The following is a 17200-nucleotide window of genomic DNA, read 5'->3' on the forward strand; positions in this document are numbered from 1 at the left end:
TCAACAACGACGTGGTAATTCGGACATAAAGCCCAGTTCTACAATGACTTGGTCCTTCCGACATGAACCCCAGTCTTAAAATTATTCGGAAATTCTGACATTAACCCCACTTCAACAATAATTTGGTAATTCTGACATTAGGCCGAGTCCTATGACTCGGTAATTCTGACATAAAGCCAGTCCTACAATAGCTTGAGTAATTCCTGAATTTTCTGTTGGTTGATGCAGTGAACATCTGCTCACATGTTAAAATGACTAATCTGTTGTGATAATGTATGTATAATGTTGCCCGCACCACTCGTGAAATCTGCTAACAAATTAACCACCACTGTAGGTTAATGCCAATTATACGTACATGTAAATCCAAAAGCTTTCCACATGTTTTATAAAATAGTCCAGTTTTATTTACAGGTAAAATTTATAAATAAACAAACTGAGTACAGCAATGTACATATACATGTTTGCTTCACACCCAGCATTATTCCTTTATGTGTGCTTCATACCCATGAATTTACCTTTGATGTTTGCTTCACATCCAGCATTATCCCTTCAAGTTTGCTTCACATCCAGCATTATCCTTTGTATATGTTTGCTTCAAATCCAGGGGTATACCTTTCGTGTTTAGTTAACATCTTCTGCCACGTCACCATGTGATGGAACAAATCTTCCATGTTTCCGATCATTAAAACTGTTACATCACTGATAACCTCCAGTGGTGTTTAATCATGTCATAGGGCCTAGCATTAAGACTGTTTTCCTCCCTGGCCAATAAGTGCCACCTTACACATTAAAATAATGGTATCTCCTTAAATCAGATGAGTTTTCAAAATGTGAAAGACTTGAGTAAATTCTACATCATTCTTCATTGTCAACTAGGCTCTGTCTTTCCTACAGCCAGTTTTTTCTTCTTTGCAACAGATTCCATTTTGTCTTCAAGGCTTTCTAAAATAGAAAAAAAAAAGAAAAAATTACCTGAACATACAATACAAACTGACAGCACTGGTCAAAGCAGTGGTCTGCTTAAAGCAGATAGGCAGATATCAATGCAATCACGTCTGTCTGTGTCACAATGTGTATGTTTTGGGCAGGAGATTGCAGCAACTTGTCAGGATAAGTTGGCAAGTAAACCTCCTTGGGAGTCATTGCTTGAGGAACAATTTTGTGACGTTGCATTATTTTTCATGAACAAAATCAGATTTATTACAAAAATATCTTCCCAAAATCTCCATGAAAGATTGTTACAACTCAGAAGGCCCTACAATGTTCGGTAAATTCCCTGATGTTGGTAGAGCCTGCTAGGGCAAATGCTTACACTCATGCAGGTCAAAGACGAGCAGGACTGCTACAAGACAGCGGTTGTGCCGATCAAAATCATCCTGACAGAGTGCCAAGCTAAAAGAAACATCAGCCCTTTGAACATGGCACAGAGCTCATATTCTTTGGTTGCTTATCACATGATTTTGTTTGTATTTTCTCATTGTCACATTGTTAAATACCGATGGTACCGGAGAGCTCCTAGGTTTTGTGACATTACTCTAGTTAGCTATAACATGGCAAAATGGTGTCACCAAATAACTGGCATGTTAGTGTGATCATTTGCTATTTTTTTGCTTGATAAGCTGAGTAGAATTTTAAAAATATTTTTACAACATTTCTGGAATACTACTTAATTAATTAATTCAGCTTTAGAGGCTGACTTTATGTTCACTTTAACCTTAGCATACATAGGAGCTTAAGGTCCCAGTTGCTGATGGCCATGCAACTTTGGATTGAACAATGTGCACGGAACAACTGGAGTACAACTTCAATTGAGATAAGGTGTTATTCCCCACACATGAGAGCTGTCTGCATTAATGTAGCTACAGTGAACCCAGTCCTGCAATACCTCTGCCTCGCATTACCTGGTCTGTTGCAGACAGTCTTAAGACCCGTAAAAAGTAGCCAATCCAACAAAAACACACACATGATGTCAGTGAACACTGACTGACCATGGTATGTTGCCAGAAGAACTCCTGTTCATCAATATGTACACAAACCTGCATGCAGAAACCAATTTATCGATCAGAATTGACTTTTGCCAACATTTTGAACGTGTTGTTGATGTCGCAAAATTGTTTTAACGGTTTACAAGCTGTCTGCTGGTCGGATGGCACATAAAACAAAACAGGCAAGATTCTAACGGACTACACTGAGCTGTGAAAAAAACTTCCTTGTGAATCCTCAGCGAGGTTTAATTATGCACATCATTATTGTGATAAGATTCTGATAAAATCAGATGACAAAATCAGATGATAAAATCAGATGACAAAATCAGATGACAAACAAATCTACAAACCATACATGAAAAGGCTTTGAAGGAAGTACATGTAGAATGAGATTACCGCAGGTTTGTCTGTCCAGCAAGCGTTTGTATGTCTTCCCTTTCCATCCCATGGCCATCCAGTCCAGAAAGGAGCCTCCTGTCACTCCCTCAGCACCTAGTTCAGGTACATGCTCCAGTTCTGTCAGCATCTTCCTGATCATGGTCGCCCTACAATGCACCAGAAAGAAATCACACACATATTTGACCAACTGTTGGACAAAATTTCATTAAGGACACACCAATAAATATTTTTGTTTTATGGGCTGAAAGCATCTTTGTTCAGTGTCAGAGGAGGGATTAAAAATGAAAATGAAATTGAAAATATCAAACTAATACGGGCTAAATGTGGACTGTCCCAGCATTTTTTCCTGTTTAAGACATATTAAACATATGATTGGAAAGCCTTGATAAGCAGGAAAATCATTAAAACATCAAGACTGGACAAAATAAGAATGGATTTACAAATTTTTTTTGTTATTTGTTTCTCTTGCTGGATCTTTATAATAATGTCAGCTCGCCTCATAGAGCGCAATATAAAAACCGGTGTCACTGAACCTACATTGTTTACAACAAATTCAGTTCGCTTTGCGAACACTTTGAGATTTGACAAGACCCTTCCTCATTGCATTAGGGATACTTTATTTTACACATCAACCCATACCCTAACCATTTCATTTCAGATACAACCCTAAAATTTTCTATACAGGGCAAGAAATTCGCAGCCCAAATCAATAGCGGTTGTACATAACACTGTCATAAAGTCCCCCTTGATTCTCCCCCCCCCCCCAAAAATAGGGACATTCATCTACTAGAGGCCTGCAAGGTACATGTAACTTAAAATTGAACAAACTGACTGGTTCAAGTAGCCTTCACAGAAACCGCGCATCACCAATTCCTACCTGTTAGAAAGCAGAGGGTGTGTCTCTGACAATGTGTGGTGTACACTCTATCACTGCAAGAATGATTACGTGTGAGTGACTTACTTGATGGCAGCTTTCCCCCAAAGTTCTTGTAACCTCTTCACATTATACCTGTGAGCCTCTGAAAAACAAACAAGAATAATAAACAAAAAAAAAACATGACACATTCAATATATACTTATATATTATATATTCTGATGGGGTATTTTTTTTTTTTTTTTGGACAAAAAAACAGAACTATGCAAACATAACAGGTCTAAAGCTTCGGATGAGTGTCCTATTTTTCCTAAAATTTGTTTTTTTTTTAGCCAATATATATGTAATTCTAGCACGAATATTGAGTTTCTCTTCTCTCACATGGTCACTCCACCTACTGAACAACATACTCATATCTTCACTTTTCCAAAATTCTACTTTCAACACTACCAATATCTTTCCCAAATTTTAGAAGAATTTTGGAAGTTTTATCTCAACACTACCAATATATGTCCCAAATTTTAGAAGAAATTTAGAAGTTTTATCTCAACACTACCAATATATGTCCCAAATTTTAGAAGAATTTTAGAAGTTTTATCTCAACAGAAGTTTTATCTCAACACTACCAATATCTCTCCCAACTTTTAGAAGAATTTTATAAGTTTGATCTCGTGTACACAATATTCACGTATTCACTTGACCCGTTTAAAGCCATACTTGTACATGCAACCTTGGTATCTTTGGAAGGATCTGGCTGACCCATGTACACTATATTCTTATATAACCATGATCCAGGAAAAAGTGTTACCTTCATTATAGATCCAGTCTACATTTTCAAACTGACAATCAAACAGTACCAGCGGCAATTCTGAAAAAAAAACCCAAAAAACCAACAGCAATTGAAATAAATAATCTTAAAACATTAGAAAATTATTGTGACAACACATGGTACATATAGTCCTCTATATATGTTCTGTGAAGCCAAGCTTCAACAAAATCGACCCAACTAAAGTTGGAAAATCATAGAATTGTGCCAAAGTTACTTCACAATATGCTTACACAATATACTTACACATCAGATATTTTCATTAGTTTCTGTGACATTTGATCTGCAGGATGATACACTTTCAAAACTACGATTATTTTATGATGGCTTATGCTGATCACTTAATCTCTCCGTAACTGCCACATGGACTCACAATGCAAAGGTTTAAGATATGTGAATATATCAACCTACTTACATCAAGTTTTAAAACTGATATTGCACCATGAAAGCGTATATTGGTGTTGAATCTGAACAAAACCCACTGCAATGTGTTCATAAACCCCTCCCCATGATGGCACCCTGGTGGGGTGTTTAAAGGGATACACAATTGTTTCTGATTGGCTGGTGTGAGACATAGGCAAGTCCATGCCAAGCCTGAGCAGAATTTTAGGTATAGTACATTTATTCAAGCATGACCAAGGCTAGAGAGTTTAACCCAGCAAACCCTATCTCAACTCTCTGCCAATCAGCATTGATACTGTATCCCTCTAAGGCTGTTAATTTGTTACCAAGTATAACAGGCCCATAGCCTGTATGGAAAGAAGTTTGTACACGCAGTTGGCTGCGAGTGGCAAAAATATCAATCACAGAGGCATGTCTAGTCACAGCCAGATAACCGCCCTAATCAGGGGGAACTACGCAAAGACGAACATGTTGGTTGACAAGTCTTACTTTTTGTCAAAATTAAGATATTAACAATTTGAATTTAGTTTCATCTTTAAGAGAGGTGAATGATAAGAAAATAAAGAATCACAATGTGAAAGGAAAACATGGCCAACTTTCACTCAAAGGTTCTAGTATCCTTAAGTAAGGACACGCAAAGTTTTGTACTCTCCCAAGAAGTGGCAGAATATCTACAAACTTTCCCTCTGGCAAAACTCTTTTTGCTGCATCTCTGTCCTATCAGTCATGTGTGTTAGATCAACCTCTGTCCCTAAATATTGTATTTGAGTTTGGAATGTAAAGACACATTTTCAGAAGCACACAAAGGCCTTAAAATGATACGTCTGATGCCAGCAATTACATTTTTTCCGGTAAAAAAATTAATCACAAAAAACTCAATAGGTACCCTATCAGTGGATGAATCAATCAGAATCAAACAAAATGTGTCACCTGGGAAATGCTAAACTTAAGATGAAATAAAGTAATCATCAGAAGGATTGGTGAATTTCAGGGGGGATGACTGCCATGCACGATTTTTCTCCAAAATCAAATTAAAACGGTCATGGCGAGTACATATTGGGATGTGCACGATTGTAACAATCTGTCATGGTAGAGACATTTCTGTTGTGGTGGCAGAAATGAATTTCGAGCAAATATCCAGCTGAAGTCTGCCATTTTGTCAAATCAGAAGTAACATGGTCATTTTCTTTTTGGTCAACTTCTCAGACAAGAAGATCTAACATGGCACCTTTTAGAGAGTACAGGAGAAACTAAAATCAAGTTTAGACCTCCTAAAATAACTTTTCTACATTTAGGTTACCTGATGCCATGGTATACTGGGGTTTCTTTGGATGCTTTTCTACATCAAGTAGTTCTTCTATGATCTGAAATCAGAAGAAGCAAAGTGTCTTAATTCCTAATAACATTCTTGTCAATACTTATGTTCTTATAAATTATTTCCACAAAACTTCAACGTTTCTTTCAGTAAATTTAATTAATTAATATATGTATTTGATAAATGATGTATGCCACACCCAGGAATATTTCACTCACATGGCAACAGCCAGAATTATGGTGGGAAGAAACCAAGCAGAGCTCTGGGGATACTCACGACCATCTACAAGTTGTTTGCAGACCTTTTCATGTAAGACTAGAGGGGAAGCAAGCACGAATTGGATTTGATTTTTTTTTTTTTTTTTTTTGATTGTTGTTTTACGCCGTACTCAAGAATATTTCACTTATACGACGGCGGTCAGTATTATGGTGGGTGGAAACCGGGCAGAACCCGGGGGAAACCCACGACCATTCGCAGGTTGCTGACAGACCTTCCCACATATGTCCGGAGAGGAAGCCAGCATAGAGTTGGATTTGAACTCACAGCAACCGCAATGCTGAGAGACTGCTGGATCATTTCTTCACGTAAATACAAGTCAAGATATCCCAATACTATCTTAAAGGAGAAGAAAATTTAAAACACTGATACTATAAGCTGAAAAGAGCACATTTTTTTCTATCTGGTGGTGCCTGCTGCATAATTTTGCGATTTTTCTTGGCCATAGATGTAAAGCCTGAAAAGGCAAAGCTGGCATAAATCGCTGAGTCCATCGCTTCCTCCATCTTTTACACCCTGAAATTTATGTTGGGGGTGTTTTGCCTCCCAGCCAATGGGAGTCATTAAAACTGCCAGCTTGTTCGTTTAAACTTGGAACTTACGTCCAACATTCCGGTTTCCTGATTGTCAAGCAGAAAACGAACTGTACTGTGCGCTACCTTCTGGGAAGAAAAGTTCTACCGGAAATGTACGAACTGCACTTCAGCGGTTTCCAACGGCAATTCTCCTCTTAACACAGAAGACTTCAGGACTAGTTCTTAGGCGAAATAGTCACCCACAGCAGATGTTGGCGCGGACTTTATTTATAATTTATCAACTTGAGCTACATATTGGAATTTTTTTATGGTATGCACCTGCAAGGAAATGCATACTCTTTTCAATGGTGTTTGATTGATATTTAAACTTTCTTCTCCTTTAATAAAAATATGTGACCCTTTTGTTTTAAAGTCGGTCTTCATGTTGGTAACTTCCTCACCTCGGGTGGCTCCACGCCCTTAGCCACCAAGAACAGGACGGACACGATACAGCGGATTTGGTGCCACAGGAATGCATTCCCCACCACAGTCAGTTCACACATCCTGTACGCTGGAATGTCTCTACAATAACACAATAATTATTTATGATCATTAGCCTCAGTCAACACTACTTTAAAAGTTCATCTTAAATATACAGCTTTCCACAAACCTGACTTGTCACATATGTGAAATATTACAGATAACACTGTAATGAACGAATCAAATATACATACTTTAAATAATGACCATAAAAATAATTGCCGACAACACTGAGTTATCTCCCTTAAGATTCACTCTTAAAAGTATTTGGACAAGAATGTCAAAGATCACATTAGCATGAAAACATGCCAGATGAGAGGCCATCAAATATGGTAGAGGAAAATAATTTGATTTATTTTTTTACAATATTTTTCCACCTAGCAAAATGTATATAAAATTAAGGATTCTACTGAGGCCTTTTCTGACCATATTAGGACCAGCGATGTCACGTCAGCATTTTGCCACCTGACAGACAGATTGCTATATTTCACCACTTAAAATGCATCTTCATTTAGAGATAAGAATGCATTCAACAAATGGGCCTTGAAATAAGTTATTTCAAGCCGAAAATATTACTGTGACATCACTGATACACTCCGGGTCCCAACCAAGCAACATAAAATCTTATGTTTGCAATTCGCTTTAGTCGGTTAGAAAAATTGTAAAAAACAAATGAAACTATTTTCCTAGACAGTGTTTAATGGTCTTTCATCTGAAAAACACTTTATTTGAGTGTTTTCTTTGCCTTTAAGCTATAAATACAAAAAGTTTTGGAGGTCTGATAAATTTCATCATAAATTTGTCACAGCATAAATGTAAAATCAAACCTGATACATCTCATTTAACCAATAAATGATCATTCAGCTGTGAATTGTGAATGAAATGGCATCAAAACGTTGTGAAAGCCAGGAATAAGCTTGATCTGGAATAAATCTGCTGTCAAAACTGCATGAACATTACTCCCTGGCTTGTAACATGACACTAGATACTGGGTTTCTCTAAGTTTACATTTATTTTAAATACATCTACTTAATAGCATTTTCAGTTTCCGTTCTGTTTGTACTTGATTTTTTTTATAATTTTGCTTGATTTAAAATTTAGCTTAGATGATGAGGAGGAAGCAGGCCATGGCCGTGTGATTATGACGCTTCTCTTTTCAATCTCTAGCAAACATGAGGGAGTCGTAAAATTCAATTATGGACACAAAATGTGTAAATCCTCCCTGCTCTCACTTTTGTTGAGCCTTGGTGCACAGAAAGTGGTAAATGACGCTGATATAGGTGGAGTAGTTTATAATTTATTGAAGGGCAGCAATATGGTGTGCATATCTGTACTCTAAATTCCTCAAACTTTTCACATATGAAAGAACAACTTTCGGTTGTTTTTAGTTTGACTGACATTGTTAATTTGATTTTTGATTTTGGTCAGTTTCAGGGCTTCATAGAAAGTACTATTTCATCATTGTACACAGAGTAATGCCCTCACAGTATGCTTGAATAAACATCTTCCAAACATGCGAAAAGAATGAGGAATTACAGTAAATCAAACATGGAGAAAGTTCCCCAGCACCTTGCCAAAGATCAGTGAATTACCCCAGCCACTCTTTCGATTTTTTTTCTTTCTCTTTGTTGCTAATTAGTACTGTATACAAGAAGGTCTCACTAATATGGTGACAGCCAAATGGAAACTGGAGTGTCCCGAATAACTCAGTGGGGAAGCCATTGCAGACTATGTAGGTATGTATGCTTGGGGTTTTACATTGTATTAAATCATATTGGTACAAGGCAAGAGGATTTCTGAAAGCCCAAAATAACAACAGAAACAGGAAATGCTGAAAATATTGTGCCTAAGGCTGGAATTGAGCCAATGAGTGACCAGGGCATAATGATCAAAAGGCAAGTGTCTTAACCACTTGGCCATAACATGCTCACTTTATAGATGACAACACGACACTAGCATCCCCAGTGCCAAACTTTGCCTGGCAAAAAAAATATTTCTCTCAGTGAAATATTTATTGATTTATTTATTTGATTTGTTTTTCACATTCTACTGAAGTATATTCCTCAGTGAAATAGGATCAGCGTTGATGCAAGCTTCATCAAATATTTTATATTACCTCTCATCACACTCCTTTACATCTACCAATAAAATCTCTCTACGGAAGGTAACAACCCCATGGCTTACGTCCATCTTACAGAAGTTACGGAAATCATGGACACCTTCCAACTTTTTCCCGGATATCTGCATCAACTGTAAATGGCACAGACAAGAGACATCACCATAAAAAAAAAAGTTTGTTACTTCACCGAATTCCACGAAAGTAAAACAAACATGTAGCTTACAAATGAAACAGGTATCACCAACATCACAAGGCATTTTAGAAAAGAATATTCACTGGGTTTTGGTTTAAATGTAGGATGGAAATCTTTGTGTTTTATTTACTTATTCATTTACTTGATTGGTGTTTTAAGCTGTACTCTAGAAAATATCACTTATACGTGGGCAGCCAACATTATGGTTTTTTGTTTTCATGTCTGAGTTTATTATAATTTGTTAATGCCTATTCTAAGTAAGAGTTAAAGTGCACAGGGTAACCAGGTTATATCATGCTACATTACAGGATAAATCCCAGAAATTGAGAATATTTTACCTTATTTTTTACACTCTACATATGTTTGTTTACGAATAAACTGTAAAATACAGAAGAACGGATCAAAAATCATACACATTCATATATACTTAACAACATAATATTCAAATCAGAGAGGCACATTACCTCAAGATTCAAATCTCCATGTGGAAAGAAATACTTGTAGGTCCTCTGTTTGCAGCTGAACCTAACAAAAGTTAGAAAATTTGCTCATATATTCAATATAAACCAAATGATGATTTAGACGTGATAACTAAGCAAGGGGCAAACCTTTTTCTCGTCCGACATGATTTTATATCCACAAGCTGTCAGAAATTTTGCATGTTAGTTGTGCAAAAAACGCTAGTTGGAGGACATAAAGTTTTTGAGTAATCTTTCTCATACAGACAGTGTTAGATTGTACAGTGCACATATAATTTCAGTGTTTCAGTGTGTACATTGCACATACAGTTTTAGTGTGTATAGTCTTTGAATGGTTTCAGTGAGTACTGTGTACATGTATTTTCAGCATAGTCTCAGTGTGTACAGTGTACATACAGTTTTAGTGTTTCAGTGTGCACAATGTATATCTAGTATCAGTGGGTACAATGTATCATAGTTTTAGTGTTTACAGTGTACATGTAGTTTCAATCAATGTGTACATTTAGTGTGTATAGTAGTTTCAGTGTTTACAGTGTACACCTAGTTCCAGTATAGTTATACTCTATGTGTACCTGGCGCTGAAGTCTTCATGGACAGGTGCCCAGGCCAGCACTCTGATCTCCCTGGGTAACAGCTTGTTCAGCAAAGAGGCATATGGTAACTCCTCTCTCTTCTCACCTGTCAATCGAAACCATTTTGGTCTTTAAAGAAAAACTTGTGCAAAACACTTTAACAAGATGGTGATATAAAAGTAACATGTGATATATTTTAACAGTGTTTTACATTTAAATTTTAAAGAAATAAACTTGATTTTCACGTATAAGTCTCCACTACTTTCAGTTTGTAGTGCTAAATCTCTAAAAGTAACATGTGATATACTTTTACAGTGTTTTACATTTAAATTGAAAGAAATAAACATGATTTTCATGCATCAGTTTCCACTACTTTCAGTTTGTAGTGCTAAATCTCTAAAAGTAACATGTGATATACTTTTACAGTGTTTTACATTTAAATTGAAAGAAATAAACATGATTTTCATGCATCAGTTTCCACTACTTTCAGTTTGTAGTGCTAAATCTGACTAATTTGGTAGAAACATTCACATAATCAGTGACGTAAGTTTTATCTCTTGCTGCCAGTAAATATTATTTTTACCATCAGAGACGAATACAAAGTTAGCATTGTTTTTTGATAGATATGAGGATAGAGTGAACTGTGACCTATTAAACTTTAAATTTCAGTTTTCAAAATCTGCATTTCTCTATGAATCGTACATGACAATTCTAATCTAATATATGAATATTTACCTTGTTTTGGAGTGATTTGTTCATTTCCTCTCGCTTTCATCCCAAGACCTTCAGACAAGTTACTTCTGACATCAATTGAGATCACCTTACATTTAAAAATGTTGAGATATAACTCCAACAGAATTGCAGACAAATGAAAATACAAACAGACAGACAAAGACAAAGTCAACTGAGTGTTTACTGACCCTTTTTAGGAGCAGGCTTTACCCCAGTAAAATAGTGAGTATAAAGTAGCAGTAAGTAAAATAGAAGATGATCTGGTCTGTTGACCTTGTTTTCAGCTGTTACAATTTTCAGATATTACAATGGGTGGGTGGGTGAGGTGGGGAGGGAGGCCACGGTGTGGTGAAGAAAGGTGAGGAAGTGTGGGAGGCAATGATCAGATTCTGGTATATGGTTTTAGGACTCATAAGGATTATTATGAGCCATTTTTTTCACACCCAAGGCAGACACAAAAATTAGTGTATTAAACAAATGTATGTCAACCTGTCTAATCAGCTAATGGCAATCACGTATGATGTAGGGACAAGACAATTTGCCTGTCCCTCTGCATTCACACATTGTCATGACTCTTACCTGACTAAAGGCACTAACACCTTTGTCTGTTCTTCCACATCTGTGGTAGTTTGAAGTCTCTCTGGAATGCAAGCTCAACTGTTATTTTGTTTCTACATATATACAAATAGCAACTGATATTAGCAATCTTTGTGGTTAACATTACAAACAAGTGCGCTCTTCACTTTACAAAGGTGTATATTTATTTAACAGGTGTCTTACCAAATTGTTCAAGCTTTCTAAAATGTTCAGCCATCAAGTTGGAAAATCACTTGGAAAATCAATTAAAAAGTGAAGACTTCAGCATATGAAGTATGCTGGTAAATTCTGGACAGTTACATATGAAGAGTTATCACCCTTACTTCTTCTCCAGTATGTAATGCTTTCTGGTAAATACTGGAAAGTTACTATTAAGAATTATCTCCCTTACCACATCTCCAGTGTGTAATACATACTCGTGAATACTGGAAAGTTACACATACATAGTTATCTCCCTTACCTCTTTTCTATCAATTTTGATTTGATCAGAGCATCAAACAGAGCAGCTTCTATTGTTTTGTCTGTGTCCTCCTGCACAGTGAAGCCATTGTAATCCCAGCCTAAGTACAAAATCTTCAGAGCAATATGGCGGAAGTTGTATCTGAAAGACAAATTTAAAATTTCTTTCCCCAAATCTGAAGACAATGTGACACACTTAGCATAGAGAAAAAATTGACCTGTACATAGCTTATATCCAAAAGAGCATAAATCAAGAACATCAGGCTTATTTGTTTCATTTGTGATATACAATGACCATGCAAGTGTTTTACCTACGCTATATAATTAAAGCTGTACAGCACAGAGAGTAAAACCAGAGTAGTGACGACAGAGTGATAGCTGGCAAATGGTCAAACATAACCGGTGAAATATTGCCTATTGTCAATTTACCTCAATCAGGGCTTCATTCTAACTGTTCATGTAAATGCACAAATAGTAGCAATTTACATTTAGTGCATTCAGGGGCAAATCAGCAGTTGACAAATCAGCGGTTGACACGTTCACTGCACATGAGATCTTACATGAAGGTCAGTGGAAATCATTTGCCTCTCTGACACCAATAAGGCATACAGTCAGAGCTTACTCTACAAGTGAAAAACTGTGGAAAAAATTGTCTCAACATTTACTTGCACTTGCTAATGGCCAGTGGTTCACTTACTGCAAAAACAATATATTATGGAAAAAACATTAGTAACTATGAATGACAGTGTTAAACTATTTGATAAAAAATGGTCTGCCAGTAGAGGTCAATTTAACAAATTAGTATTTTTATTAAATTTTACATAATATCAATATGGAGAAATTCATTATAACAAACAAACCACAACAGCCAGTGCTATGTCTTCTGTTTATATATGTAGGTATTTATGTACATATACGTGTTCTTGTTATGTCCTTATAAATATGTTTGTATGTCTTAAGGTACATGATGTATGAATGTTACATGTCCATGGACTGTGTATATATGTTGCAACTCATGTAATAAAAAAAAAAGCCCAGTGCTTTTAACTTGGACACTGTGTTGTTGCATATAAAATGCTCTTGAGTACAGCATTAAATCAATAAAGAAAAGAGAGACAAAAACAAAAAAAAAAACATTGGTAGAGGAAACGGGGCTGAGGAAATCACAGTTACCTGCCAGTCCTCATAATGGACAGACACAAAGGGCTTTTGACTGATTTTGACTGAGAGCTATTTATGCTGGTAAAGCATGGAAGCATGCTAAGGATTATATGGCATGACAGCATGGGGCACACCTTTTTATACAATAGGGGAGTTAGGTAATATTGATCACTAGTCTCGTCATGTTCCAGAGGCACAAATAACATTTGTTTCATTTAGGAATTTCTCATATTTACAAACACTCAGATCCTCAATTATTCTCCATCAATCATCTACTCTAAATCTCTTTTTGTGAAACTTTCTTCGGAAGCTCATGTTATAGTAAATATGATCAAACGTAGTTGCCTACATTGTTCTACTGGCTTGTTCGCAGCATTCCTTTGCATCCCTTCACTTTGCAATTCGGTTGATAACACTGGGATCAGAAGGAGTTTTTCACAAAGCATATGGCTAGTTACTCTACATTAAGCAATAGTTGTCAAACAGCTGCTAAATTTAAAGATGTACTGTTAGAGTCAGTGGATATGAGGCTGGAGTATTTATTTATTCCACTGACACCACAGCATATATAAGAAATATATCTGCTAATACCTTGAGAAATCAAATGGCCTCTGCTTTTTTGTTCCACTTGCTGGTTTCTCCTCACTTTTGGCAATGATATTTTTCAGCTGCAAGACATGTGCCTCCAGCTGTGTAACTCTGGCAATCAGTTCCTGTAATGATAATACATGTATGAAGGAATTTTGTCATATTATTACATTCTACTCACAACAGGAGGTACACTTCTTTTTATTAATTTATTAGAATACCAAAATAGCAGGACTACCAATATCTTCAAAACCTGAATTATGTGAAAATTTTCTGAATGGCAAGAATGAAGTCATTCACAATTGCACTACAGCATGCGACGTGTATACATTTTAGAACACTTTTACATATGTATCAGTCTCTGTTATAGATAACATGGAAGAATTACCAAAATACTGCATTCTGACCATTATAACAAGTACATTTCATGTATTTACTGTACTAAAAGAGGACACTGTATAAAGATGTGAAAAATTCTGAATTTGGGGTAAGGAATAAGTGATAAACGTTTTGGGCAAAAATTTTCATTTCAGGATACCCGTACATTTGTGGAATGTTTGAACGATCTAATTCATCGGCCATCTAAGAAACTTGCTCCAATATGGTCATTTAGCTATAGTGTTCAAGTCTGCACTTTACTGTAAACCCAGCATTTACATTCACGCACTGGACATGCAGATGGTGATTATACCACCCACACACCAAAACTTCAACAAAAGCACAGTGCAAGCTTAGGAATTTTCTTGCCACAATATTATTGTTAGAGATAGTTAAAATAATATGATGAAAAATAAAACTTATTCTGCCCCCTACAGCATTTTACCAAAATACTGATACTGGTGAGAAACACATGGCTCATGTTTCTTATGATTCTTACGACACAAATAAGGTAGAGTGAGAGGTAATCCAGCCAGCTAAATGATCTCCCTCCTTATTTATATTGAACATTCTGACATTTACCTTGTTAGTCTACTGAAAGAATGAATGTCAGAAATATTAAATACAGGGGTAGTGAATTAATGCTGTTGGATTAAGTGTGGGGCAGCTTGTGCATTAATCTTCAGTACATCACGCAACTGCAATCCAATTAATAAAGAGAGTAAAGTGTACTATTGGTTTATTTTGATTAGGGAAATTGTCACATTCATCATTACGCTGTTTTACACTGTGTGACACTGTGCCGCACTGTTGCGCACTGAGTCTACATGAAGTGGACTAGCATTTGACAGGTTTAACAAACACAGCATCATACGGTGTGCAATTTCCGTGACATGATATCTGTAAAGTGAAATGCACAGCAGAGCTCATTTATCGGTATGACCTCAACATGTGGACATTTCCAGGAATTGAACATAAACACCGCAGAACATTCAGGTTTCCGTGTAACGGAATAAACCTCACATACAAAACAATCAAGCATACTCCCCGTAACTCCATGAGTGGTGTCGGCTGCACTTCGATCGTGTAAACAGTCAGTTTTCACTAACCTCTCTAGTGCACTCCTCAACCGGTGTCTTTTTCAAAGCCCTTTTTGTGTCTTTTAACGTTTTCTCTGGCGACTTATCTACGATCTCACACCTACTATTCCCTTCAGCCATGTGTATGTCCATTTTTATGCACCGAATACACCTCCAAATATTGCAGCATGACCGTCTGATAGACGGGGGCCACATGCTCGACTCGTACGTTTTCTACAACACTATGTTTTTGTGTAGAAATAAAGGTACCAGTCAAACCAAAACTAAGAAAGTTTCGTTTTGAAAACGTGCGCCACCTGTTGTAAATTTATGATAAAAACTATTTCGATCTTAAATCGAAAAGAAAATAGTAATAATGATTGCGTAAAAAATAAAAAAAAACTATCTTTATGGATAGTACAGATGGTGTTTATCTTTTAAACGTATGTAATGCGAAGAATAATCAAACAAGCACTAGCTGTAGCCTTAATTTACAATGCACATCATCTTCTCGTGTCAAAGTATGATACCACAAAAGTTTCATCTTCAAAACAAAGTGCTCCTCCTGTTATAAATCCGTGATAAAGACAAAGCATTTGGCAAATTAAACAGAAAATTAAGCCGATAAACAGAAGACGAGCTGACCTACAAGGATTTTTTTGGCTATCATATGTAACTTTTTTCACTTGTATTTTTTTTTTATGTCCCTTTGGCTATTGGTGGTATCGTGTCAATAATCTGGACTACATGTACTTATCAAGTTTAAACCGGGGATATTGAGTTAATATCAGGTACAAACAAGTTCTCCTACAACGACCTCTCCAACTGAAAACACAAGAGCTTGTAGACCTGTATGTTCGTCGTCTTCTTACATGCCACTCTTTCAGCTAACTTTAACAAGCTGACTTGAATCTCGTGGATACACGATACGAGATTCTACAGCACTACTTTAAATAGCAACTCATAATAAGAGCATCTAAACAAAATCATCAGTTTTGTTTGGATAGAAAGGTTGACATTTCAACACCAATCCCACTCCCTCCTCACTCCACCCCCGCCCCTCTAAAGAAAAATATACAGTTCCCTTATTAAAACTTTAAACTATTAGGTTAATTTCTGATGTGCTCACCTCCAGAGGGTTACATATATATTTTTTTCAGCTTGGCTTGCATAAGCCGTACAATACATTGTAAAACAAAAAAGGTGTTAAAACACACAGTAGATGGAGGCGACCGGAGGTGCTCAACACTGTTGAATGAATGTATACATGTTACTGCTCTGACAAGTATCATAACTCTGTTTAATTTTTGTCATGATTCTTTTTTTGTGAAAACACGCACATGTGGTGAGTTCAACAATTAATTATGGTAAAGAAAACAGGTATATTGGTATGTCTGTAAAGTACACGTTGTATAATAAGAATGAAGAACGTCTTCGTGTTGATTTAACTGTTGGTGCAACCACTGAGCAACGATGTCACAATTAGATCCGATTGATAATTTAGGCGGTTTAACATAATACGCATGAATGGAGACGATGAATATGAGCTATAAATAAAACGGAGACCTTGAGCAAGTCTCAACGCCTGTGTGTAACGGTGTTATTTTAGGACGGCCCCCAAATACGAATATTATGGTACTGTATGTGTAGACGTCGCTGTGAGTTCATAACGCAGTACAGCAGATCAGCTGTCGAAACTGTGTCACACAAT

At 36.5% G+C, this 17200-nt stretch overlaps 1 protein-coding gene across 1 annotated transcript; it reads right to left on the minus strand.

The window, feature by feature from the left end:
* Positions 1 to 377: 377 nt before the first annotated feature.
* LOC135475501 (tRNA pseudouridine(38/39) synthase-like) lies at positions 378 to 15651 on the minus strand. Its single transcript, XM_064755428.1, has 14 exons — positions 15520 to 15651; positions 14036 to 14157; positions 12285 to 12425; positions 11807 to 11867; positions 11231 to 11315; positions 10496 to 10601; positions 9909 to 9969; positions 9249 to 9382; positions 7054 to 7174; positions 5787 to 5850; positions 4067 to 4126; positions 3346 to 3403; positions 2382 to 2530; positions 378 to 942 (listed from the first exon to the last, which is right to left on the minus strand). Exons 1-14 carry the CDS (start codon positions 15640 to 15642, stop codon positions 869 to 871), a joined length of 1359 nt encoding a protein of 452 aa, XP_064611498.1. The 5' UTR covers positions 15643 to 15651; the 3' UTR covers positions 378 to 868.
* Positions 15652 to 17200: the final 1549 nt, after the last annotated feature.

Source organism: Liolophura sinensis, chromosome 9, assembly GCF_032854445.1.
Source record: "Liolophura sinensis isolate JHLJ2023 chromosome 9, CUHK_Ljap_v2, whole genome shotgun sequence".
NCBI classification, from domain to species: Eukaryota; Metazoa; Mollusca; class Polyplacophora; order Chitonida; family Chitonidae; genus Liolophura; species Liolophura sinensis.

Bases quoted from the DNA above. Each gene is read 5' to 3' on its own strand.
- LOC135475501 (XM_064755428.1), bottom strand. From the start codon at position 15,642: ATGGACATACACATGGCTGAAGGGAATAGTAGGTGTGAGATCGTAGAT. The intron at 12,426-14,035 runs GTATTAGCAGAT...TTTGTCTTTCAG, and splicing joins AGGCCATTTGATTTCTCAAG to ATACAACTTCCGCCATATTG. The intron at 10,602-11,230 runs GTAAATATTCAT...TTCGATTGACAG, and splicing joins ACAAATCACTCCAAAACAAG to GTGAGAAGAGAGAGGAGTTA.